Source organism: Hippopotamus amphibius, chromosome 12, assembly GCF_030028045.1.
Source record: "Hippopotamus amphibius kiboko isolate mHipAmp2 chromosome 12, mHipAmp2.hap2, whole genome shotgun sequence".
Lineage (NCBI taxonomy): Eukaryota > Metazoa > Chordata > Mammalia > Artiodactyla > Hippopotamidae > Hippopotamus > Hippopotamus amphibius.
The window spans coordinates 79,048,322-79,073,627 of record NC_080197.1 but is presented as its reverse complement, the minus strand read 5'-3'; the positions used below and the strand labels follow the sequence as shown (position 1 = coordinate 79,073,627).

The following is a 25,306-nucleotide window of genomic DNA, read 5'->3' as shown; positions in this document are numbered from 1 at the left end:
ACTGGAGCCAGGACTTCTGGGTATCCGCCCAGACTTGAGAGGTCCTGTCTTCCCCGTGTCCTTCACCAGCTGAGGTCCCAGGCCACCCACGAGATCCTGAAGGGTGGGTCAGGAGGGCAAGGAGGAGCCCAAGGCGGGGCACTCACTCAAGCACGTCGTGGTTGAACTGCTTCTTGCTGTTGCCTAGGAACTCTCCGATCATCTGGCGGCTCAGGCCCTTACGCTGGAGCAGGAAATGGGCCACTCCAATGGGGGTGTCAGGAATGAAGCCTCGAGAGATCAGAAACTGGATGCCCTTGTCCGGGTTTCTGGGAGTCAGGTGGTGTGGGGAGGGGAGAAGGGGTAGAGAGTGAGGCAAGGCTGCGCATGGCTCCTTTCCTCCCTTTCTTCCAGCCTAGGGAACCCAAAAAAGCGCCTGGAGGTCCTCGGACAGAATTCCCAAGAAACGCCAGCATTCCTTCCATGGCAGAGGGGCTCCACTTCCGAAGCCCCTCTCCCCATGTTCTTCTGAACCTCCCCGCACATGAGTGAAGATGGTGCAGGGCTGGGGAGGTCTGGCCAAAGTAGATTCCAGAGCAGGCGGAGAGGTGTGCCTTCGATCTGCCTACCTCAGTCCCACTGGATCTGACCCTGAGGTCCCCAAGCCCTTCCTCTCACCTGTACCCTGCTGTCTATATTCAGGACCCAAGTATACACTCGAACCAGGAGGTCGGGGAGACTGGGAAATTGAAGTGGGATCTCCTACCACACCCCTCTTCCCTTTGTGTAGTAGATGCAAGAAAGACCCTGCTCTCCAGGGTTTACTTTTCCAGGCTTGAGTCTATGTGTGAGTGTGCGTGTGTGTGCTGTGTCTTAAGGCAAATATGCTCCCAGCTTGGTCTGCAAATCCAGGCTGCTCCCTGAGCTGGAGCTTACTGGTCCAGGAGAAGATAAGTACAGAAATAGACGCTAAGCCTTTAGACCCTTTTATAGCACACTGTCATTTTCAGGACAACCAAGCATGTGACTGTTTTTCTAGCAACTCATTTTGATTGTATTTTACAAAAGTATCAGCCCACAACATATTGGGTAAAAACCTAAACTGATTCTTCACTACAGATAATTTGAGAACCACTCTCTTGTGGGATCCAAGTATCTGTGCATGCCTGCGGGAGCAAGGCTGGGGCTGCACACCAGGGTGGTGGCCTGATGTAGAAGAAACAGCACCGGATGGGGAGTCAGACAGATCTGACTTCACCCAACTCTGCCACTTCCTAGCTATCTTATAGTGCTCAACTCACCTCACTTGTGTGAGCTCGTTTCCTTTTCTGTAAAATGGCATGATAGCATAACAGTGTAAAGCAATTATATTCCAATAAAGAACTTAAAAACATGGCATGATAATGCCCTCTCTAGACATTGGTAGGAAGTCTGCGGTGAGCTATGAACAGTAGCTCTTCCCCCTAGAATATAAGCTGCTTGAGACCAGGGGATGTGTCTCGCTCATCTTCCTGGTTTTGGTGCCGAGCACTCCAAAAATAACTGCTGAATGAGTAAATGAACACACAGGTGAATGGTTTCTGCTCAGTCCTCACTGATGAGGCGGGAGGGATGCTGTGTTTCCCGGCTCAGGGCTGTGAAGGAAGGGGTGAGTGGAGGGTGGAGACCAGTGCCTGGTGCACTTGAAATCTCCATGGGACAGTCACGTGGTTTCCTTTGCCTGCCACCGGCTGCGTACCTCTTGGCTGCAAGGCAGGTCTGGCTGGGGGCTCTGAGCTAGGGTGTCGTGCATTTCTCTGCTCCCCGCCCCTGTTCTCTTCTGCTCCACCTCTGCTTGCTTCCCTCCCCTCCTGCCCCCTCATTCCTCGTGCTAGGTCCCTGCTCCCCCACCCTTTCCTCCTCTGATTACTGTCTCTTCTCTCCGTGTCATCAACCCCATGAGATTAATGTTCCCCGTTTCCCTGACTTCATGTCCTACCTGAATGCTTTCTGCTCCAGCTTTATACTACCTGTACTATCATCTACTTAATACTGCATTATCTTTTAAATTCTCTCACTTTTCAAAGCCTAGCTTCATCTAGCAGCACTAGTGGTTAAAGCCGGGGTTTGATGTGTTTTGTCCCTAATCCTTGAAATGAATTCATAACAATTAAAAATAAAATGCGTGCTCCCACACAGTATCTCAAGGAGCAGGCATGGCCCAAAGGCCACCTGGGAGGAGCCTGGGACGACTCGGTCCATTCCCGGGCCCCCTGCACACCTGCAAGTGCAGGGGCCCCTTCCCTCGCCTCTGGGGACTTACATGTTGAAGAGGTTGAGGCCGATGCGGTAGAGCCGCTTTCGTAGGGTGTCGGTGGAGAGTGTGGGCGACTTGCAGCTGGCCGGGTTCTCGCAGTGGTAGCGTGGCAGGCTCAGGATCATGGCTTGCAGGGCCTCCTTGGAGGCAGAGGCCGACGCTTCCGAACCCGACTTAGCCGATTTGGTGGACGTGCTGCTACTGCTCAGCTGCTCGGAGTTGTCGCCAGCCTCGGCCTCGGCCTCGGCCTCCGTCCCTTTCGCCACCTCCTCTGCCTCCTCCTCTTCGTCTTCCTCCTCCGCTGCAGGCACCGAGGCCCCGGGCGGGCTGGCGCGCAGGGCCCCACCGGCTCCGGCCTCTGCGCTCGCGTCCTCGGCGGGCACGTCCCCCTGGCCGGCGCTGGGGGCCTCGGGGGCCTCCTGCCCCCCGGCCTCGCCCTGCTCCGCCTTGCCTGCCGCGGACTCTGCGGGGGCCAGGGCCGTCTGCGCGCCCAGGCAGTTGGCCACGGACAGAGCCGTGGAGGAGGAGACGGAGATGTTCTGGCTGGCGATCTGCACGGTGACATCCCGGAAAGCCATCATGAGAGTGCTGCCGTGGCCCTGGGGTGGACCGGCGGGCTCGGCAGGCTCGGCCCCCACCCCCTGGTGGGCACCCTCGGGCTCCTGAGCCTCGGCCTCCAGGCCCGCCGGCCCTGCGCCCGCGCGCAGGGCTCGGTGGATCTGGTAAGCGCCGCTCTCCTGCAGGGAGCGCATGGTCTTGAGGCTCCAGGTGCTGAGGGCGTCGTCGATGGACTTGGCCAGGGACTGCACCTGCTCGGTGAAGGAGTCCTCCAGCTCGGTGAGCGTGCCCGTGAAGGTGGGCGGCAGGGAGGGCGAGCGCACCAGAGGCAGCCCAGCGAGGCCGCAGCCCTCCAGGAGCGCCCTCTCGGCCGCCAGGCTCTCGGCCGTGGGCGCGCGCGCCTTGCGCAGGGAGATGCGCCTCGGTAGGCGGCTCTCCAGGAGCGAGTTGCGGATCTTCTCGAAGTTCTTGCTGAGCTGGTACTGGCGGAAGGCGGTTTGGATGGTGCAAGCGGCGCGCCGGGACACCAGGTGGCCCCCGTACTTGTGTTCTAGCATTTCAATCTGCAGCGAGGACAGAGAAGCGGGGGTGCGCAGTTAGGGAAGGGCTGTGAAAATCCTTGCGAAAGACGGTGGCAGCGGCTGTTGGCTGTCGACTGGAGCAGGGGTGATCTGGCTAAACCTTGGCGGGGGCCCAGAAAGGCACAGCCAGGGGGGACTGAGGGGCGAAGGGCTGAAAACCCTAGCATGCCATGGCCTTATATGCCAGGTCGTTGCCAAGACTCCTAGAGGATTGGGATGTAGGATTGGATTCCAGGATTGGTGATGCAGGGGGCAGGGGAGGGAGGCGTTGCAGCTGGTAGGAGGTGGTTATTTCCAAATGGTCATATCAGAGATGCATACAGAAGTATTTATGGCTGAAAGGCATGACATCATGAATTTGTATTAAAATACTCCATTAAAAAAAGTGGAAGGGTTAGATGAAACAATATTAATAAAACTTGTTGGAGCTGGGTGATGGTTAAATGGGAGCTTAAACAGATGAATGGATAAAAAAGATGTGGTACATGTATACAATAGAATATTACTCAGCTGTAAAAAGCGACGAAACTGGGACATTTGTGGAGACATGGATGGACCTAGAGACTGTCACACAAAGTGAAGTGAGTCAGAAAGAGAAAAACAAATATCACGTATTAACACATATATGCAGAATATAGAAAAATGGTACAAATCAACCGGTTTGCAAGGCAGAAATAGAGACACAGATGTAGAGAACAAACATATGGACACCAAGTAGGGAAAAGTGGGGAGGGTTGGGGGGGAATGAACTGGGAGATTGGGATACCAGATTGTACACTCTAAATATATGCTGTTTATTGTCTGTTAACTGTATCTCAATAAAAGTTCTTTAAAAAATGGGAGTTTACAGTTTGCAAGGCAGAAACAGAGACACAGATGTAGAGAACAAACATATGGACACCAAGTGGGGAGAGCGGGGAGGGTGGAGGGGGGAACGATTTGGGAGACTGGGATACCACATTGTACACTCTAAATATATGCAGTTTATTGTAAAAAATAAAAAAATAAAAAGTTAAAAAAATGGGAGTTTATTACACTATTCTTTCTACTGTTGTGTATATTTTTAAATAATAGAAAATTGAAAATTGAACAGAAAGGATAAAACATTGTTGCTATTCCTGTTCACCTCCTTTCTTTCTCAGCATGTATGTCACGTGTTGGGGTAGTTTCCTGTTCCGGAGAGCCTTGCAAGGGTTGGGATTGGGGTTTGATCATCTCCGTGTTCCCAGTATCCAGCCCAAGGGCTGGCACATGATAGATGCACTCGATAAATGTGAATTTCATAAAAAGACAGATGGATGATGGATGGATGGATGTTTCAGTAGTGAGGGTCCCTCCAGGCTACCATGTTCCACAATTCTAGCACCTCTGTTCCCAGTGATGGGAACTGTTACCACCAGAGCAGGTCTTGGTGGGGCTGGCTGGTGGGCAGGGGGAGGGTGCTGCCTCATCTGGGTAGATCTGAACCCAGGAAAACTTCTGGCACCGGCCAGTCTTTTTTCAAGGCCCTTTCTCCCCTCCTCTCAGCTCTGTCCCCCATCTGTGGTCTTTTCTCCTCACTTTTTCTCCCTTATCAGAAAGCTCTCAGGAAAAGGACTAGAGACACATTCCCCCTGAGGTGTGAATGACCAGTAACAGTTAGCAATGTTCCTTCCTGGAGGTTTTTGCATTTAAATAACAGACAAAGCCTGTGTGAAGGAGATGGACAAAACGGGTAGCACCGTGGTGGGTTCCATCAGTCCTTAGGGAAGTTTGGGAAGTGAGAAAGTATTCCTGGGCCCTGGGACTATGACCTATTCCCAGCCATACACTCCACTCACACAGAGTGTCATTCCTGAACTAAGAATCAGGACAGGTGGCTGAAATCAAGGCAAGAACAATATCAGCCCTCCATCCTCCCCCAGGATCATGGGGGGAGCGGTACAGAAACAAAGGCCAAATTTCATCCCTCAGTACAAGGAACCCTTCCCTGTGCTTCCTCTCCCCCAGGAACTGCAGCTGGAGTGACTGCCTCCCCACCACCCCAGCAACCCCCTCTGTTCCTTCCCTGTGGGTGCCCCACAGCTGGACTAGCAGAGGCACCTTCCTAGCCCAGGAGACCTCGCAGAAACAATCCCGATGCCCAGGGACAATCCAGGTAAACGGAACCTCCTCAGTGTGTGTCTTAGGCTCTTCCTATCTCACCATCCAATGCCCTTTCCCATCCCCAAACTTAGTGACATCAAGCTGCCTCTCTCCCCACATCCAATGCTCCTCGCTCAAGAGACTTGGAAAACGTATTCATATGAAGGCTTGGAAGGCCAAAAAGGCTTCCTAAAGGACTCCTCCCAGAAGTATGTGCAGTTCACAAGGTACAAGGCCTTAAGCAGAAGGCAGGAAGCTGTCCCAGGACTTGTGACCGTGGTGTTTAGGGACCTTCAAGGTACTCTTACAAAGCATGCCAAGTGTGTTAGTTATCTCCTGCTGCAGAACAAACTACCACAAACACAGCCTCTTGAAAGAACACTGTTTACTTCCTCACAGTTCTGGAGGCCAGCAATCTGAGGACAGCTCAGCTGGGTTCTCTGCTCGGGATCTCAGCAGGCTGAAATCAAGGTGTCAGCTGGGATTGCAATTTCATCTAAGGCTCGGGGTCCTCTTTCAAGCTCACTCCTTTTGGCAGATTTCAGCTCCTGGAGATTTGAGACGGAGGTCTCAGTTACCAGAAGCTGCCTGCTATTCTCTGCCACCTGGTCCCCTTCACAACGTGGTCATTTGCTCCTTCAAGGCCAACAAGAGAGTCTCTGAGTCCTCGTCATCTTTAAAGAATTCACCCGATTCGTTCAGGCCACCCAGGGTGATCTCCCTTTTGACTAACTCAATGTCAACTGATTGGTAACTTAATCATAGTAGTAACACCCATCATATTCACTAGTTCTGCACACACTTTGGGGGAGGGCATTATGCAGGTGTGTCCACTGGGGGCAGGAATCTTGGAGGCCCTCTTAGAATGCTGCCTACCATGCCAATTGGACAGTTGCCTATGGGTCTTTATCTAGGTATGACCTCATGTACCCAGGAGCCCCAAAGAAACACAGGTATCTGCCTCTGATGCACTCTCCTCCTGCTTTTGCAGAAATCACACTAGCAGGGAGAGAGCACTATAGCTCCTGAGGCCCAGAACCAGCCTTGGTTTAGGCAGGAAAGTCCTCCAAGGGGAAGAGTAGAGAGTGAAGGGAACTGACCACTCACCTGCCTCTTTCTCGCATGTTCTGCCTCCCTTTACCCGTCCCCAAGCACCATGAGAAACTGACTCCAGACAGGAATTCACATCTCTTTCCTCCCTGGCCGCTCATAGGTCTAGGGAAATCCCTGGCCCAGGATCTTCTCTTCAGATTATGAGAGGTTATTGGCAACAGAAGGAAAATATGAAATCCCATTGCCTGAAATGTTTCCAAAATGATAAAATGTCCACCCCTGGAATGGTGTCATGGTACCTGGAGGCAGAGGCTGGCTGAGATAACCAAGGAGATAACATTTGTAAGTTTACTTCATCCTCTCATCTCTCCTACTTGCATTTCCAGCTTCTACCCTGGAATTGGCCCCTTTCCACCAGCCCACAGACCCTCCTAAATCTCCCAGACTGGAACACGACCCTGCTTGACTGCCCCGCTCTGTGGCACTAGCCCGATCTCTTTCTATTTTCCACCAAACCTATAGGAGGACTAGTCTACCTCTCCTGCCTCAGTCCATGAGCAAATGCTGAACCTCTGTCCAGCCCCATGTGCCCTGACTCCTTGCAGCTAACTCCTGCTCACACCAGACTTTTGAAATGACTCTCAGAAAGGTCCCCGATGACCTTTAATCACTAAATCCAGTGACCCATCCTCAACCTTCCTCACCTTCCTTTCTGCAGCTTTGATACTTTATTACCTCGAAACTCTGTCCTCTGCTCTCGTGACCCAGTCTATCCTGGTTTTCCTGTCTCCTTACAGCTCCTTGATCCTATATTCTGACCACAAGGTCCCTAACCATGCTAGTGACAAGTCATATGTGCACCCTCTTCCATTCTCCAGACACATTTTAAAGATTTTCCTGTGCACTTCGGGACGTCTTCCTTGACTTCTATGTTGGAAGTCTTTAGAGCTGCCCCCCGGTAGCTGATAATTAACAGCTAATTAAATGAGAACTATCTCAGGCAGAGCCTTTGTGGCAACTCTAAAGATGTCCTGCGGGCTAATATCTTCTCACCTCTTGTGTGAGAACCTCGTCCTCTATCCTCATCCTCCATCATACTTCACCCTAACAGGTGGATGAGCAAGCCCATAGGGGAAATATCCAGTCCCAGATCTGCCTCTTCCCTGCTGGTCGACCTTGGACAAGTTTCTTAATATCTCTGCATCTCAGTTTTATTATCTGTCAAATGAAGCTAATCCTGCTGACTCTGTAGCTTTTGCTGTAAGAAATTACTTCACGTAGCACCTGGCACACAGTAGGTGCTCAATAAGTGGTAGCAGTTTGCTGTTGACAGTGATGATTCTGTGACTCTCAAATCTCCATCCTGGACTCCATCTTAGACCTACATTTCCAATGACCTATTGTCTCTCCCCCTCACCCGAACCAGCTCTGGATGATGTTTTTATTCACTGAATAGCACCCTGGCTATAATGCCATCCCATCTGGGGACCTGGCATTTGTCCGTAGGTCCTCCTTTGCCTTATCCTCTGCATTTGTCAAGCTCAAAGTCCTGTAGTGCCCCCACCCCCATACCTTTTGCAAGCATCCTGAACTTTCTACCAGACTGTCACCATGTGGTGCTCTCCTGGACCCCCCATTTGGACCACACTGGCATCCCCCCAACTGCCTCCCTGCTTCCTCCTCCAGCACCATCCATCTTGTACTCTATTCCCCTAAGCAGTATGCTCAGAGAGCAGGTGTAAACACAGGCCCTCTGTGGCTTAAGACCATTGCCCTAAATAAGTATAAACATCGTCTCCTGGGGGGCTGGCGCTGAGCAGCCTGGCCCCACCTACCCCCTAGCCCCTCCTACTACACGAAGTCCAAGCTCACACGCCAGCCCCGCCCCTGCTCCCCCGCACCCGCTACTAGGCTCTCCTGCTCTGAGCACTTGCTCAGCCTCCCAGCAGCCTGCTATGTCCTCCCCACCTTCAGCTCCCACTCTCATGCCCTCTCCTCCAGGCGAAATGTTTCCCATTTCTTCAGATGTGCCTCCTCCACGAAGCCTCCCAGTCCCCCAACCAGAACAGGGTCTCTCTGCCCTGTGCCCCACCCCCTCCCCGAGAAGGTTGTTCAGTGCTTCTCTTTGACATTCAGTTTCCCCCGCTCATCTTGGTGTTCATCTAACTCCCCTCTCCCCTCCCCCAGACTCCACTAGGGTGCAGAGTCCTCTGTGAGCTCCACGGACGACTCAGCCCAGAGCCTGCCCTGGAGCCACTGCTCACGATGGTCTCTGAATTCAGTTGTGTGGTCTTCACAGTTTATTCCCTGCGTCTAACACGGCCTGCTCCCACTCATCCCGGCCTCGCGCCTGCTGCACCCCAACCCCGTTCTCCGCCTAGCCGGCAGCGCCCCTCACCTTCCCTTCGCATCCTGCGCAGCCCGCCCAGTGCTGCCTCAGCACCACCGACTGCCTCACCAGCGGGATAGCGTTATCCGCCTCTGCATTCCCGGTGCCCAGCGCTGAGCCAGACCCGCGGTTGGGGCTTAACCAATGTTTGCGGACGTGAACTAAACTGAACTCTCTCTGCCCCAGGGGAAGTGCAATCTAGCCTCTCTTCTGGATCTGGGCTTGGAGCCAAAGGCTGCACCACCACCACCGCCCCCTCACCACGTGCATTCCCCTCCCCCATTCTCACGGGCCTTGGGGACTCGCGGTGCCCAGGTCATCTCCATCCGCCCCGGCCAGGCCCTTCTCACTTCCCTGACCTTGTCCTTACCAGGGCCAGGCCAGAGCTGAGGGACAGGCCCGTGGGTGGGAGGGGTCCCTGGGCCCATCAGCCAAGGAGCAGCTCTGCCCACTTCTCTGGAAGCCCCCTGAATCCTGGATAACTGTGACCACCCGCCTCCCTGGAGAGCCATCCCTCAGCTCCTGCTGAGGAGGCAGTGGGGGGTGGGGGCGGACTGCCTCACTGATGAGCCTTCAGTGTTCATTAGAACATACTCCCTCTTCCAGGTTGCCTCATGGCGGAGCCCCACAGGGTCATAGTACTCTGTTGTGAGTCTGCAGACCTTGGCAAGGCAAAACCTCACATGAGGCCCCGGGGCAGAGTCTGCGGAGGTGAGAGGAGTTTTGGAGAAGCACAGGGTGGCCCACAAGTCGGCTGCACTGGGTAGGGCTGTGTCCTCTTTGTGTGCCCACCTCCCTGCCCACTGTCCGAAACACAAAGTGCTCAACGTGGCAGGAGGCATGGAGGCCTGCCCGGGAGCAGGGCTGCCCTTGGACCCTCTCCCTACGTAGCCAGGTGGGGTGGTGGGGGAGAACCACGGCTCAGCTGCTTCCTGAGCCAGATACTCCCTTGGGTGGAGCTGCTCCAGGAAACCTGCTCTGAATGCTGGTCGGGCTGCTTGCTCTGTGCAAGAATCCCGCAGTGCCTTGTGTACCACTTCCGTGGAACCTACCCCTTCACTGTGGTGGCTGCAGGCAGGGAGGGCACTGGGTTAAAATCGTGGACTGTGGGGTCTGTCTTGGCTCCACCGGGGTGCACACCTAGGCATGTGTCCTTGGGCAAGTCACTTAACATCACTAAGCATCAGTCTTCTCATTGCTAACATGGGGATGGTGACAGTTGTGCAGACTGGGGAGACGATGCACAGAAAGTGCTGTTAGTGCCGTGTGTACTGTTCCATGTCAGCACCCACCGCCGCCACCGGAGCTCCCTGAGACCCGGGACTGTGTCTTCCGCATCGAGGTGCTCCCAGGCCTCGCAAGGGGCCCAGCAGAGCAGCCGTGGAATACCGTTCCCTGAACTGAGACCATGGAGCACAGGGTCTCACCTGGGGGCAGAAGAGCCTGAAGTCCTTGTCCACCACACAACAAGGAGCTGTGGGCGACTCCACATGGGGTACTATGACCTATGTGCTGCTCACAAGGAGGGCCCGGCTGTGGGGTGGGGACCCAGGTCAAAGCAGGGGATCTAGAGGAGGTTTCCCCAGGGGCACACAGGCCTAAGGCAGGGGCAGTGGGGATGGCAGGAGAGGGTGGGACTTGGGAAGTAGTTAAGAGTAGCATGGTGGGGAGGGCTTGGTCAGACATGGGGCGGAGAGAGGAGCTGCAGAAATCACCTGGAATTTTGAACTGGCTGACAAAGCAGGCCTGGGAGGTTGATGGATTGGGGAGATGATGATTGTTCAAGATCCCTTCCAAACAGTTTGGACGTTCCTTAAAAATCTAAAAATGGAACTCCCATATGAGCCAGCAATCCCACTACTGGGCATACACCCAGAGAAAACCATAATCCAAAAAGAAACATGTACCATAATGTTCATTGCAGCACTATTTACAATAGCCAGGACATGGAAGCAATCTAAATGCCCATCAACAGATGAATGGATAAAGAAGATGTGGCACATATATACAATGGAATATTACTCAGCCATGAAAAGGAATGAAATTGAGTTATTTGTAAAGAGGTGGATAGACCTAGAGACTGCCATACAGAGTGAAGTAAGCCAGAAAGAGAAAAACAACTACTGTATGCTAACTCAAATATATGGAATCTAAAAAAAAAAAATGGTACTGATGAACCCAGTGACAGGGCAAGAATAAAGATGGAGATGAAGAGAACGGACTTGAGGACTGGGGGGATGGGCAAAGGGGAAGCTGGGACAAAGTGAGAGAGTAGCATTGACATATATACACTACAAATGTAAAATAGATAGCTCGTGGGAAGTTCCTGCATAACATAGGGAGATAAACTCGATGATGGGTGATGACTTAGAGGGGTGGGATAGGGAGGGTGGGAAGGAGTCACAGGAGGGAGGGGATATGGCGATATATGAATAAATACAGCTGATTCACTTTGGTGTACCTCAGAAATTGGCACAAGAATGTAAAGCAATTATATTCCAATAAAGCAATAAAGAGCTTTAAAAAAAAAAAAGGACTCCTTCCAACCCAAGGACTACAGGATGTGCGTGACAGGTGAGGATCACAGGAGCAGAATACTAAATCCCAGATCCCAAAGAAACCTGAGATAGAGTCAGGGCCTGCTCATCCCCACTCCCTTCATGTCACTGAGTTGTTACTTTCCCCTCTTCATCCTTTGAGCATCTTCTCATGCCAGGTGCCATGTCAGGCAGCAGGGATATAATGATGGATGTCTTTGCCCTGCCTTCAAGGAGGAGTCGAGTCAACAGGAGTGGTGTTCCAGGGCTGAAGGGCTATATCAGGGAACACCTGGGTGCTGTGGGACCACTGAGAAGGACCATCCTCCACAGCCTTGGAGGGCAGGGAAAGCTGCCAGCGAAGAGGAAGGAGCAGGAGAGCAAGTCCTAAAGCAAGAGGAGTGAATGGGGCCAAGTGCAGGAGTAGGAGGGGAGTAGGAATGCTGGCAGTAGAGGCAAAGGTCTATAGAGGAAACGGAGGCCCAGAGGAGTTAAGCAGCTTGCTGAAGGTCACACAGTTCAGCTGCAGAAGAGAGAGTTGTGGAGTCCCATCTCTTATAAATGTGTGCCGTGTTTTTAGTCACTCTGCTTCAGTACCTCAATCCCTTTTTGCCCTCTTCTTCCCACCCCTAGCCTGTGCCGGTGGAGGCGGGCTGTTCCCCAGCGCAGGAGGGCCCTGCCACACCCCTACCAGCCCTCAGCTTTCTTGTCCCACTCCTGCTGGCCTGATGTGCAAGCCTGTCTACTGGTTTTATGCCCACTATGCAAAAGGTCCACAGTGCCCATCAGAACCCTGCACACCTCTCCATACTCCCCAGTCAGTTAGAATTAAACTAATTCCCTGCCCAAGCCGAACCACCAGTTGCCTTTAGTGTTACTAACAGGATGCTTCTTAAATTGAACTGTAATCTTTTTTTTTGGCTGGGGGGCAGGTAGGCACCATGTTTTTTTTTTCTTTTTGGTACCCCATTCCCTCATTGCTTTGCATATCACAATCATTCAAAAGAATATTCACTTGATGAGCTCTTTCTCTGTCCGACATATTCTGCTGGACACGGGGGGATGGGTGCACAGATGAATAGGACATGGTCTCTGTCCTCAAGGAGCAGAGCCAAGTGGAACTGAGAGGACATTCTCATCGGTGCCAGCGGACCGCCCACATCACACCATGCGGTTCCAGATGGACTGCCTCCCAGCCCCTGCATGGGCATTCCTCAGAAGCAGGATGGCCTACATTTTCAACAGCTCTAATTGTTAACTGAGCTACAGAAAAACCTTTCCTCTCCTATAAGTTTCATGCATTAGTACCACTATTTTTACCTGGAATGATAGAAAATAATCTAATCCAGCCAATTCACATTCAGCTCTTCCATGTTTAAAACTGGTTTTCACGTCTACAATTCCCCATATGACCCCAGCCGATTTGTTTTCTTTCTTAGAAGAACCTCAGAACCTCAGGATTCTCTTTTTGCCTCTTAAGTGAAGCCCCTAGTATCAGACAGCCTGGACCAGTAACCAGTGTGGGGCTCTGGGCAGCTGCCCCCTTACACTAGGGATTTCATCTACCCATCCTTGATGGCTGCTGGACCCACATCTTTGGCAGCTGCATCACGGCCTATTGATTCATCTTGAGCTTATAGTCAACTCAAGCCCTAAGGCCTCTTGCCCAGGACCAAGCCTGCTCATCTTATAGTAGTGCTGTGGGATTTTCAGAGCTAAGAACAGAACTTCAGATTTTTTCCCTCTTTCCTTTAACTTTTTTCATTTAAACCATACTTATGTCCTAATGAGATTTTTTTAAATCTGGGATTCTGTCATCAAGGTATTAGCTGTTCCCTTTCAGCTTTGCATCAGTCCCTTTTCAAAAATGGTTGAACTGGGCAGGACCAAGGACAGTGTCCTACTCAATGACCCTGGAACTGGCACTGATGGAAAAATCAGTGTTTTTTGATAATTCCATTTGAGAACAACCCATCTGACTATATTGTCAACTACCCCACTTCCTATCCTGTCCACATAGATACCATGGGAGATTTTGTCAAATACATTACTGAAAGCCTGGTGCACCGTGGGCAGCTGGCCCTGATCCATGATAATAGCCCCGCATCTATGCTGAAAGGAAGAAATGAGTTTGGTTGGGCTTGACTCGGTCTCAGTGACTTTTCTACTAGCTTTGCTTCCAAAACTTACAGTCCATTGGGTTAAAGAATGGTTCTTTAGAACCCACACATTTTAGAGCTAGAAAGGACCTCAGAGATGATTCAAGGTCTAATTCCCAATATTAGGAAATTGATGAGGAAACCAATGCCCAGAGTGCTTAACTGGCATTTCCTAAAGTCACAGAGGAGCTAGAACAAGAATCAGATCCCACAGCTGTGGCTCCAAGCTCAATGCACTTCCTTAACAATATTAAGTCGTAAAGTCTCTCTCTAAGTGTGCTTGTGTGAGCGTGCACACACACACACAGACACACACTTACAGATCTTCCTTCAGGTGTCTTAATTGTCCACCAGAACAAATCATGCCATTATCATTTTGGGGGTTTCAATGAGGACCCCGTGACTGACTCCTTCCTCCTCCTGCTTCACGGAATGGAAGAGGGAGGCCCAGAACCCCTCAATGAAATTTGTTCTCCAACAAGGGGGCTTTGAACTCCCCCAATCTGAGCTACTCTTGGGAATCCTCAGCCTATGAGGAGACCACTGTCCTCAGACCTCATTGGAGCCTGCGTGTGCCCGGGCACAGGGCTCGCCCCTTGGGTGGGCAGGTAGGCTGGTCCACCTCTTCTGAGCAGGGGGTGGGGGTTTCTCCTGCCTGGAAGTGGGGGGGGGGGCAGCTGGGCTTCCTGCAGCAGTAAGAGGAGCAGAGCCTATGGGCCTGGCATTGCAAGGGTGACCCCTGTCACGTGAAGGCTGGTTGCATGAGAAACTGGGCTGCAGGGAAGGGCAGTTACTTCGTTCAGTCTGGGAGAACTAGCGGCAAATAGGTCTGCCTGCAGCAGAGGCAGCCCAGACAGGGACATCCCTGGTCCCCTGCACAGTGCCCGAGACAGGGCCCTTCGCCACCCTTCCCACCCCCCTCGGAGGCCCTGGGTACCTGTTTATTCTTTAGGTCAAGGGAGAGTTCGTAATCAGAGTTGGCAGGGGCGCGGGAGCAGAGCGCTGTCGCCAGGGCAGGCTGCTGCCGGCCGGGGGAGGCCGCGCGGTGGGGGCCCGCCCGCGGGGAGGCGCCCCCCGCCCCCGGCCGCTCCTCCTCCTCCTGCAGCTCCTGGGCTTGAGCCTTCGGGGCGTGGGCACTGGGTCTGCCGGCCACCGCCGCCGCCGCCACGGAGTCCTCCGTGCCCCCACCGGCCTGGGCGCAGGAGCCGTCACTGTGAACGAAAGGCAACGGTGCTCGGTTGGGGGGGGGCGGGGTGCATGTGGGTGCGGGGCATGGGGGGCTGGGGCCTCACTAGCGGAGGGGCTGGTGGGGGCCTCCTGCAGTCCCCATTAGGGAGGGGCTATCTTGGGCGGGAAGAGCCCCAGGCCTGGAGGAGAGCCTGAACTTGGGGAGGGTCCCACGGGGGGCGGAGGAAGGGAGTAGCTGGCCTGGCCGGAGTTCAGGGACCTGCTTAGGAGCAGTATAGCAGGTGGTTAAGGGTAGACTACCTGGGTTCCAGTCTGGCCTCTGCCTCTTATTGGCTCTGGGGCCCTGAGCAGGTTACATAACCTCACTTTTCCTGTTTCCCCATCTGTGAAACGGGAATAATAATAGTACCTACCTCATAGGGATGTTGGAAGGCTTAAGTTAGTTAAAGTTCCTAAAGCAGTGCCTGGCTCATGGTCCTTGCTCTAGGTGTGCTAACTACCGTAATTATCAGTGGTCTGACTTTCTGGCCAGTGGCTTAAGTAGCTGGGAGGAAACTGGTCCCTGCTGAACCAGCTCCATCTTTAGATGGCCCAGATCAGCCTAGGGAGGAGTGATGCTCATAGGCCTGGCTTGGGTCATGAAGTCTTCTTCCCCAGCCCCTCTCTCTTCCGGTGGAGTCACCAGCGGGATAGCTGCTGCCCACCTGCCTCCTCTAAGATGACACCCTGGCTGCCCAGGAGGCTGGTACACTCAGGTTGCTCCTCTCCCCACCAGCCTCTGAGTTCTGCCCCTCCCCCTGGCCCAATGATGAGCCATCTCCTGCATGAAGCCTTCCTGGTGGTTCCAGCTCTCAGGCTCCATCTGCTAGAACACCAGAGGGTCACCGCCTACTTCACAGAGAAGCATCTCGGCTCACAGTGTGGGCTCCAGTGCAGCCCCACTACTGTGTGGCTTTGGTCAAGTTGCTTTTTCTCTAAGCCCTGGTTTCCTCATCAGTATAGAGGAGACACTAGTACCTGTCCTATGGGGTCGTGTGAAGTGTAAAGGAGTCAGTGTATGTGAGGTGTTTAGCACAGCGCCCAGCAGACTAAGTGCTCCATAAACATTAACTCCTATTTCCCCCATGTCCCTCCCCCCCAGAGCCCAGGGCTTGTATTCTATTCGAATCCCTACTCCCCAGTTAGTGCTGAGTATGCAATGAAGGCTTAATAAACATTTGTTGAAGGATGAATTGAAGAGAACCTAAGGCCATTGGCATGGTCTCTGAGATGGACAGAGACCCTAAGATTATCTATTCCATCTTTCCCGTCTCCCTTTTTCACAGATGAGAAGCAGGGGCCCAGGGAGGTGGTCTGCCTCTTTTTGGGGGGCCAGGCAACCTTAGGACTTATTTCTTCCATGGCTTTGACCCATGTAAGATGCCCCAAATTGTGTCAGAGAAGGGACCCCTTCAAGCTCTGCTTCCATCCAACTTTGAAGCCTCCTGATGCTAAAATAACCAAGAGTGAAGAATCCTCTTTTCATTCAACTCCATCTGTGCCCCCAGTACTCCCCTTCACCCCCCCAAACACAGAAAAAGAGGAACTCATTGGCCGGCCCTAGCAACAAGGAGCCTCAAACTCCTGGCCACTGCTGCTTCATCATTTTTTTCTGTGGCCACCAATCAAGCTATAGTTGGATGAGCTCTAAATATCTATTTTTTTCACTAGCATCACCAGGAAGTTCTTTTTAAGATCTAACTTCAACTTCTCTTGCCATAGGACATGCCCATTCTTCCTGCGGGCACATGGAAATAGCCCTTTCCCACTCCTGGCACAACCTGCCTCCAGGCGGCAGCATTCAGTCTCACCCATCTCTTCTGGACTGTCCTTGGTACTGATGCCCAAGGCTTCTTTGCCCCAGAAGGTTTTCAAGATTCTTTAGAGAACTGGTAGTTACTCCAGGCTATAAACACCTTTTAAAATAGCCTTTGATTACTTTGCTGCTGGAGGATGCTTGGCAAGAGGTTCTAAGGAGCCCATGCCCCTCAATAGTAGGGTTCGACCAATGATAGTGGAGGCTGGTGGACAAATAGAGCAGCCCTGAGGCACATTTCACACTGTCTCCCAGAAGTGCCCTGTGGGACTGAGCCCCAGTTGCCCAAAGCAGTGACCTGATCATTAATGAACCTGCATTGGCTGCCTTCTCTTTTGTGTCTCATCCCCCACTCTCCTGTTGACACTTCTTGGGGTCACCTTGTCCCAAAGACACTACTTACATTAAGACAAAACACATTTTTAAAAATAGCCTTTTTTTTGTGGGCCACCCCTCTGGACATGGACAAAGTCTCCAAGGCCTTCACCCCTGATCTCATCCATAGCGTCTGGGAGTTATGAGGCCCCCACTGCCATCTCCAGCATGAGCACGTGCATGCAGACACTCACACTCACACACACACACACACACACACTCACTCACTTATGCACACACACAGTGTTCTAACTAGCTCTGTGGCTTTGGGTAGTTCATGTCCTCCTCCCGTGTCAGTGTCCTCACTTGTCACCTGAGGGGAGCTTACGCATCTCCAGGGACCCTCCAACTTGGACATTCTGGGAGCTTGGATTCCAGTGCCGAGGCCAGACCACCAAGGCCCACCAGCCCCAGCTTCCAGGCTCTCTGGCTGGTGGAACCAAGTCTGTCTTTGCTTATCTATGAGCACAGGGACCTGAGAGACTGTGCCCTCTCAAGTATGTGATGAAAAGTTTGGAAAAGGTCTTCCTTCTTTAGACTTCTCCGCAGATTTGTATGGTAGAAGGTGGCTATGGAAACCCAAGGCTACTGTCTTCAATATGGCAAAGTTTAAGGTTGAAAGTGGAGGCCAAAGAATATGGAAGAAAGACCTGGGTTAGAATCCTGGTTCTGCTACTTATGATGGGACCTCGGGCAAGTTATATAACCTCCCTCTATTTCTTCATCCACAAAACAAGTATCCTTATAATGCCTTTGCAAAGTTGCCATGAGGCATAAATATAGCTGGCAAAGCACCTAGTACAGTGCCTGGCACATAGTAGTCCTTGATAAATCGTGATGACAAAGTTGGTTGTCTTCTGAGCTGAAACCCTATAGCATGGAGTCCCCACAGGAATCCCCAGAAAAACAGCATGGAACATTCCTAAGTGGAAGAGGTTCTCAACACTTAGCCTTCCTGGCAACCTTCACAAAATAGAAATAAGGTTTTTCATCATTCCTCATGGCCTTTCCCAGCTTCCCAAGACTAACTCCCAGGGTCTTTAGGGAGAGGAGTGAAGATGGACTGGCTCCCATCCCTGTTCTCCACCCACTGGAGAAACAACACAGTGAAGGGCCTGGGCTTGGGAGTCACCAAGTTATGGGATCCATGGCCTCTGAGGAATCTGTGCATATTCACCTGATGGGACCCACCACAGTGGGGGCCATGCCCTAGGTGGGCATTTGTCCAGTGCTGGTTGTTTGGATTCGCGCTTTGGGCACTTTGCCGGGAGCAGGGCAGGTCCATGTGCTCAGAACCTGTTTGGTGCCTGAGCATCAGCAGAGTGTCCCCCACCTCTGTTTCCCGCTCTGCATTCCATCTGTGTAAAAATGGTCCAGGGAAAGAAGCTCGAATCTCCAGCCTAGGCTGTCGTAGCTGGAAGGACCATCTCTTTCAATCCACAGTCTCTTATGGAACTGGAAGTCCATCATTCCAGCGCCCAGAGCATCACTCCACCCAAGACATAGGCTGGGAGTAGGGGGTGGGGATGAACTGGGAGATTGGGATTGACATATATACAGTACTATGTGTAAAACAGATAACGAATGAGAATCTACTGTATAGCACAGAGAACTCTACTTGGTGCTCTGTCGTGACATAAATGGGAAGGAAATCTAAAAAAGAGGGGATATGTGTATACATATAGCTGATTCACTTTGCTGTACAGCAGCAACTGACACAGCAGTGTAAAGAAACTATACTCCAAATAAACAAACAAACAAACAAATATTTGGAAGCCAGTAGGCAGAAAGCAAGCAAGCAAGCAAAGCAAAAAAAAAAAAAAAAAAAAAAAAGACACAGGCTGTGTCCCTTAAGTTTCCAAAGTGTGTGAGACTGACCTCACATCATAAAGCCACCATCCCTAGTGCGTCCAATTTCAGGCAGCCTGGCACGTGGACAGGAATCATGTGAATGGAATTCACTCTGAGACAAGCATAGCTTCTTTTGAGCCTCTCTGTTGAGCTTCTGGAGAGGAATCCTGGTGACCTTAGCTGTCCTGGCCTCCATATCCAGCTGCAGAAACAGATTCCTCGAATGGTAGTCCACTAGCCATTAAGGGAAGTGACTTTAAGTGAAGTGACCTTAAGGGGAGTGACCTTAAGGGAAAGTTAAGGTCACTGCTGACATATGGGAGATGCTAATCACAAGAGTCCTGTATGGGTTGGGGCACCCATTTGAGAAGGGGAAAAGTAGAATGTGGGTGGCATCAGAATGAGAGGTTCTTAGAAGGTTTTGGTTGCACCCACATAACATTAGGCTGATACACATACAGGGACCTATGCCATCCACGGAGGTTATACCACGCAGGAGAACACCGGATTTTGAGTATGGGAACTGAAAGTTTTTGAGAACTTGAGGGAACAGGCGTTGCTCAGAGGAATACTACATGCGCAAAGGACCAGAATGATCTGCGTGTTGAAACTCAGCATCACATCATGGGAGAGGCACTCATGTGGGATGCTGGCTTGTGCTTAGAGGGATTCTAGGTGCCCACCGAGCATGCCTGGTCCTGGCACATATAGGACTCTCCGAGGTTCCAGTGACCACCCAGCTGTCTATCACCTCTGCTATCAGAGTTGATTTCCTAAAAGGCAGATACTTTAACGCCAATCCTCTGCTTAAAACCCAGCAGTGACTTTCCAGTGCTGTCAGATACAGTGCATTGTTTCACTCATGTCCACACCCATGTGACATTCAAGAGCGTTCATCATCTCACCTCAATCTCCTTTTCCAGCCTTATCTCTGGGAGTGATCTAGCCACTCTGTCCGTGCTGAAACTCTCCCCAAATCTGCCACACACCCTCAAACCACCATGCCTGTCCCGTGATTTCCTCCTGCTTGAAATGCCTTATCCTTTCTCTGCCTTGTCAGCTCTTTCAGGACTCACTCATTGCCCCAGGAAGAGTCCACTAATGTGCTCCAATAATTCTTGGCACTTGCTTCAATTTCAGCAATGACCACTTTGTGCCCAAATTATTCATTGATATTTCTCTCTCCTCTACCAGACAGTGCCATGTACACCTTTTTATCAAAGCTGCTTATCACGGCAGGTTGGCTTATAAAGCATGTTTAATAAATGTTAAATGGATGGAGGGATGGATGGATGTGTGGATGGATAGGTGGATGGGTGGATGGAGGGAGGGAAGGATGAATGGATGGGTGGATGGATGAATGGATGGGTGGATGGATAAATGGTGGATGGGTGAGTGGGTGGAGGGAGGGAGGGATGGATGAATGGATGGGTGGATGGATGAATGGATGGGTGGATGGATGATTGGTTGGATAGCATTTAATCTCTTATACTTTCCCAAGGTCAGAGATACTGTGGGAAGCTTGGTGATGTACCTCCCAGACTCTCCTTCAAGAACTGACTTCTTGCTCAGCTCTGGGAGTGCTGTTGAAGACTCATCAGCTATCAGCAACCCCTTTCCCCAGCTCCTTCAAGCATTGTCTTAGCTGCAGGGCTACTGGCCCAAAGTCACATCTTCCCCAGAGCTGTGTGCATCCAATGCCTGACAAGGAGGGGAGGTCACTGTCCCTCCAGAGCTCCCATGGGATTAGCTGAGGCTTCTGGTGGATGTCTCTCAATGGTTGACTTTTCTGTCTGCCCCATGCTTCCTGCCCTCCTTTCCATGGGTGTTAATCCCAAGCATCCTCTAGTAAACATCCGGCATCCTGAGCTCCAGTCTGCTTCCCAGAGACACCAGTCAGTGATGGAGACCCAGCTTTTCTTTTCCTTCCTTTTCCTTGTCAGCCAGGATTACCCTGGTCTCCCTGCCCCGCAGACCTGCAAAGCCTTTCTGGGCTCCAGACACCTTTGATAAAGACTCTGGGCTCTCTTCCCAGAAAACACATGTGATTTCACACACGCCAAGTTCTACCTCCAATGTTCAGAGGCTTTACAGACTCCATGGGCTGAGCTGAAACCACTCTCCTGGAGGAATGATCATGGATTTTGTCCACATGCTGAGGACTGCACCAAGCACTGCAGGGAGCTCTGGTCATACAGAGACGATGTGACGATTCCACACACCACAGAGCTTTCAGACACCGGTCACTGTTCCCCTCAACACCAACAGATCCAAGAGAGCTTGAGTGGAGGGAGCCCTTGGTCCTATGACTCACTAGTTGGGTGATTCTGAGCAAAACACTTAACTTTTCTGCACCTCAGTTTTCTCATTTGCAGGATGCGGGTCTGAATATCTTCTTTCCAAGAGAGTGATGGAGATGAAGTGATTTCCTAGGCTAGTGTGCTGGTCACCATGGAGAATACACCCCTCAGAAGGATGAGGGTGAAGTGAGGGTGGCTTTGCTGCCCCTGCCAAGGAGCTGATCTTGGCAGTGGTGTCCTCCCTGGGCTCCCAGGCAGACCCTGCCGACTGCTAGGAGCTGAGGGAACAGGAGCTACTGCAGAGCTGTGTGACGCCGGGGGGGGGGGCCTCCACCTGTGGAGGGGAAGATCCTGGCACAAAGGGATGAGGAGGAGCCTGGAGACCCAGCCCCTGAGGCTCAGCTGGTGCGGGTGGTGGGCTGGGAGGGAGGGCTCCTTTCCGCTCCCTGCCATGGCCAGAACAGCAATTACTGGAGACCCAGCCAGGCGTGTTTTGAAGGCTGGAGGACTCCTCCGGCTGGAAGATTCCCCCAGAGGGCCTGACCAATTGCACTAGATTATCCTGGACTCTGCCAGCCTTTCTTAAAGCTCTTCTGGGACAAAGAAACTAGGCATTTTCCAGACAAAAGCTAACAAAATGCCTCACCTCTCAAGATTTTTCAGCCTTTACTGAAACACTGCTGTCTCTCCCTCGCCTGAATCGATAAAGTGATCTCAGATGGTCAGAATAAAGGCGGGGCAAGGGGAGCCAAGTGTCCCTGGGGGTCCCTGACGGTACTGGGGAGGGGTTGCAGTGAATAGAGGGACAGCATCAGAAACACATTCACTCCGTGCTGATTCAAAGCACAGGCTAGAAAATGTCGCTCCAGGTGGTGGAGGAGCCCTGGGCTGGAAGGCAGGGTCCCACCACCTCTGCCCACCGCGCTCTCTGTAACCGTAGGCACATAGCTTCTCTGGACCTCGAATTTCTCATCATAAAAGGGACTGTTTGAGCCAGATGCTTTGACATCCAGAAGGAAGGAGCGGCCAGCTTCCTCCCTCTCCCCTTCCCTCCGCGGGGCTCTGGGCTCACATCTCACCTTCTTGCTCACACCCACGCTGCCCTGGTCTCCACACCCAGGGGCACAGCAGAAGCCTCCCCGCCTCCATCACTTCCCTGAGCCCCATCATCCAAGCTGGAAGCCGGAGCTCACAATAGAACACCCTGGAGGAGGGTGGCTGTGTCTTCCCTGCTGTCCACTTGCAGAGCCTGCCCTGCCTGCATCGGCTGTGACACCTCCCAAGGGCCCCAAGAGAGTAAGTTATTCTGTCTCCTGTCGGCTCCTTGGAGACTCCAGGCTTTGGCTGCACAGCTGCTCCAGAAGGTGCTGGCCTGGTTGGTTTGTCTGGAGGGGTTTCCTGTCACATGCATAACAGTCCTCCCCAGACCCAGGCTCCCTGGGTCCAGGGTGCCCACGCACGGTGAGTCCCCAGAGTTCAACGTGAAAACAGCCCCTGCATAGCCCACCCCTCGGTGGGATGCCAGAACCTGCTACCCTCCAGGGGGACCTCATATAGAAGCCTCCTCAGGACACCTCCCACACAGACTCACAAGCTGGACCACACTGACTAATGCCATCTTATTGCCACTGGAAGCCTAATATTTTTGAGCATTTTATTTCCTCCCCAGTAGGCATGGATCTGGTAGCAAAATCAAGCTCTAAGGACACCCTCCCCACTCGCTGTCCTACGTGCCACACACAGCTCACAAGCGCATGCCTCTCTGAGCCCCTGGACACACCTCGGGCTTTCTCACCTCCTGGGTCTGCGCACGTTCCCATCCCACCCCCCCAAGGATAACGCTCCAGAAGCACAGCTTGTAATCTGCCCCTGACACACCCCGCGGTCACCGCACAGCTGAAGAGTCACAGCCTGGTGAACTCTGGCTTTTAGTCCATGTTTTCCTTTTATTATGAACTATCTTACGTGTGCAAATATGGATAACACGTATGTGAGGTTCAGAGAAAAATCTTCACCTGCACCCCGCTCAAGAAACAGCCCGTCCATACCCGGTATGTTCCTCCTTCTCTCCTCGGAGGAATGCCTGTCCTGAATTTGTTTATCATCCCCAGCTTCTCCTTAGGGGCGAATTTCCTCCTTGTCGTGTTGCATAAGCAGCGCTGGCTGCCGGGCCGGGGTGCCAAGTCCGCGTCACGCTGGCGGGGGCGGCTCAGGAACACTCGCGGTCTGGCGGAGCCCAGGGAGGGGCAGGAAGCCCTCCCGGGTGGGGGCAGCCCCCGCCCCCCACCCCCCGACCCCGGTCCAGGCCAGGCTGGAAAGACGGCAGGGCTGTGACGCAGCCAGACGGTGCCTTTGACTACAGCAAGCAGGCTTTTCGAGTGAGAAAATGGACTTGCTCCTTAAGGAGCCCCCGCTTCTGGCCCTATGTGGCTGGATGTGTAACAGTTTCCACATGTACCATGGGGACCATCAAGAGCTACGCAGGAGCAGCTGGACATAGCCCACGGAAACGCCAGGTGAGGCTGGGAGAGGTAAGTTCGGGAGAAGCTTCAGCCTGGGAGCCACTGGGAGCCAGGTCAAGGGCGTGAGTGCCTTTGGGGTCCTTGAGAGGAGGGAGAACGTGAGACAGTGTGGGCCAACTCATGGTTCAGTGCAGCACATAGAAGTTACAAGTGCAGCACATAGAAGTTACAAGTGCAGACTTGGTGGCAGGCAGCCTGGCTCTGCCATCCAGCGGCGTGTGGCCTTGGGCAAGTCTCCTAACCTTGTGCCTTACTTTGCTCTCTAGGAAAGGATCATGGTAGTATGTGAGATGCTCTAAGCCCTAGATAAGTAGCAGCAGTTTTCCTTTTTAGGATTTCCAACATGTTATTTTGTTAAATAAGAAGATAAAAGGCAAAAGCACCTTTCAGCTTCCCTATAAAATTATCAAAGAACATGAAAAGTAGGAAGGATGTGATTTCAGAATAAAGAACAGCCCTGTACCCTCAACTATCACCTTTCAGGCTCTTGCTGTCTTGTCTAGAGTTCTTTACAGGGAGAAGTGTTAGACTTTTCCATAGGGTGTGACTGCCGAAGCTCTGAGTTAGAGATGATGAGTTAGAGAGATGAACCTTACCAGGAGGGTCTAAGGGCGGGAAGACAGCAGAGTATAATGAATACAAGAGTTAGAACCAAACACACCACTTGTGGTTAAAATCCCACCACTCACTAGCTGTGTGGAACTAGGCTACTTCCTTAACTTCTCTGAGCTTGTGTCCTCCTGTATAAGGTGCTGGGAGAGTTAATCAAACAATGACCATAAAGCCTCTGGCACCTATTTGATGCTTGGTAAATGCAGGTTTCCTCCCCTACTCTGGCTTCTGGTTCATGAGCTCCCTGGAGAGCAAAGACCTCGTCTGGTCCTTCTTGGGTCCCTCCAAGAGCCCCGTGATGGTGGCCCACACAAACCGTGTGCAGACAGTCCATCCCAGAGGCAGGGCATGAGATCACGTCCCTCCATTTCATTCTCCTCCAGGCCCACCCAAACCAGCCCTGCCTCACCCAGCAGAGAGGATGTTTCCTACGTTTCTTTGGTTCTGAGCCATTTCCAGGGAAGGCTATCCTCCCAACTCCTCCCATTTCACCCCACATCAGGGGAAAGGTCTCTGATGGCCTACAGATGCCTGTGCAGTCAGGTGTGTGCTTGCCAAAAAACAAGAGTCTTGTGACACGAGAGATGGAAATGGCAGAATCACCAGCAGGGTAGGACATTGCTCTAGACATCCGTCAAGTTACTATGGAGCAAGCGTCCCTGCCTGCTCTCCTGTTTCTTTGCGGTCACCTTCCTTATCGTCACAATTCCTCCTGGAAGTCCTTCCTAATGTCTAGCTTCAATCTTTCTTGCTGCAGTGGAAACTGCTCCAGGCTCACAGTATCAGGATGGCCAGGCCATCTCCCATGTGCATGTGGGTTTCATGGATCATCTCCAAAAGTGTCTGGGAGAAAAGGGCAGCAGGACACAATGGCTTTGGGAAGACGCCCCAGAGCTCCCAGCGTGGGGAGACACCCCCCTCCAGGCA

General features: G+C 52.3%; 1 protein-coding gene across 2 annotated transcripts in view; it reads right to left on the bottom strand.

Annotated features, from left to right (window-relative positions):
- IQSEC3 (IQ motif and Sec7 domain ArfGEF 3) overlaps window positions 1–25,306 on the bottom strand; it is a 104,325-nt gene that overhangs the window by 40,480 nt on the left and 38,539 nt on the right. Inside the window, exons 3-5 of one of the 2 annotated variants that reach the window (XM_057703895.1) lie at window positions 14,614–14,887; window positions 2,282–3,396; window positions 147–308 (exon numbers count right to left, since the gene is read on the bottom strand). In XM_057703895.1, coding sequence (XP_057559878.1) covers window positions 147–308; window positions 2,282–3,396; window positions 14,614–14,887 — 1,551 coding nt within the window. Of the gene's footprint in view, window positions 1–146; window positions 309–2,281; window positions 3,397–14,613; window positions 14,888–25,306 lie in introns of those variants that run through there. The other variant, XM_057703896.1, reaches the window with a different exon arrangement.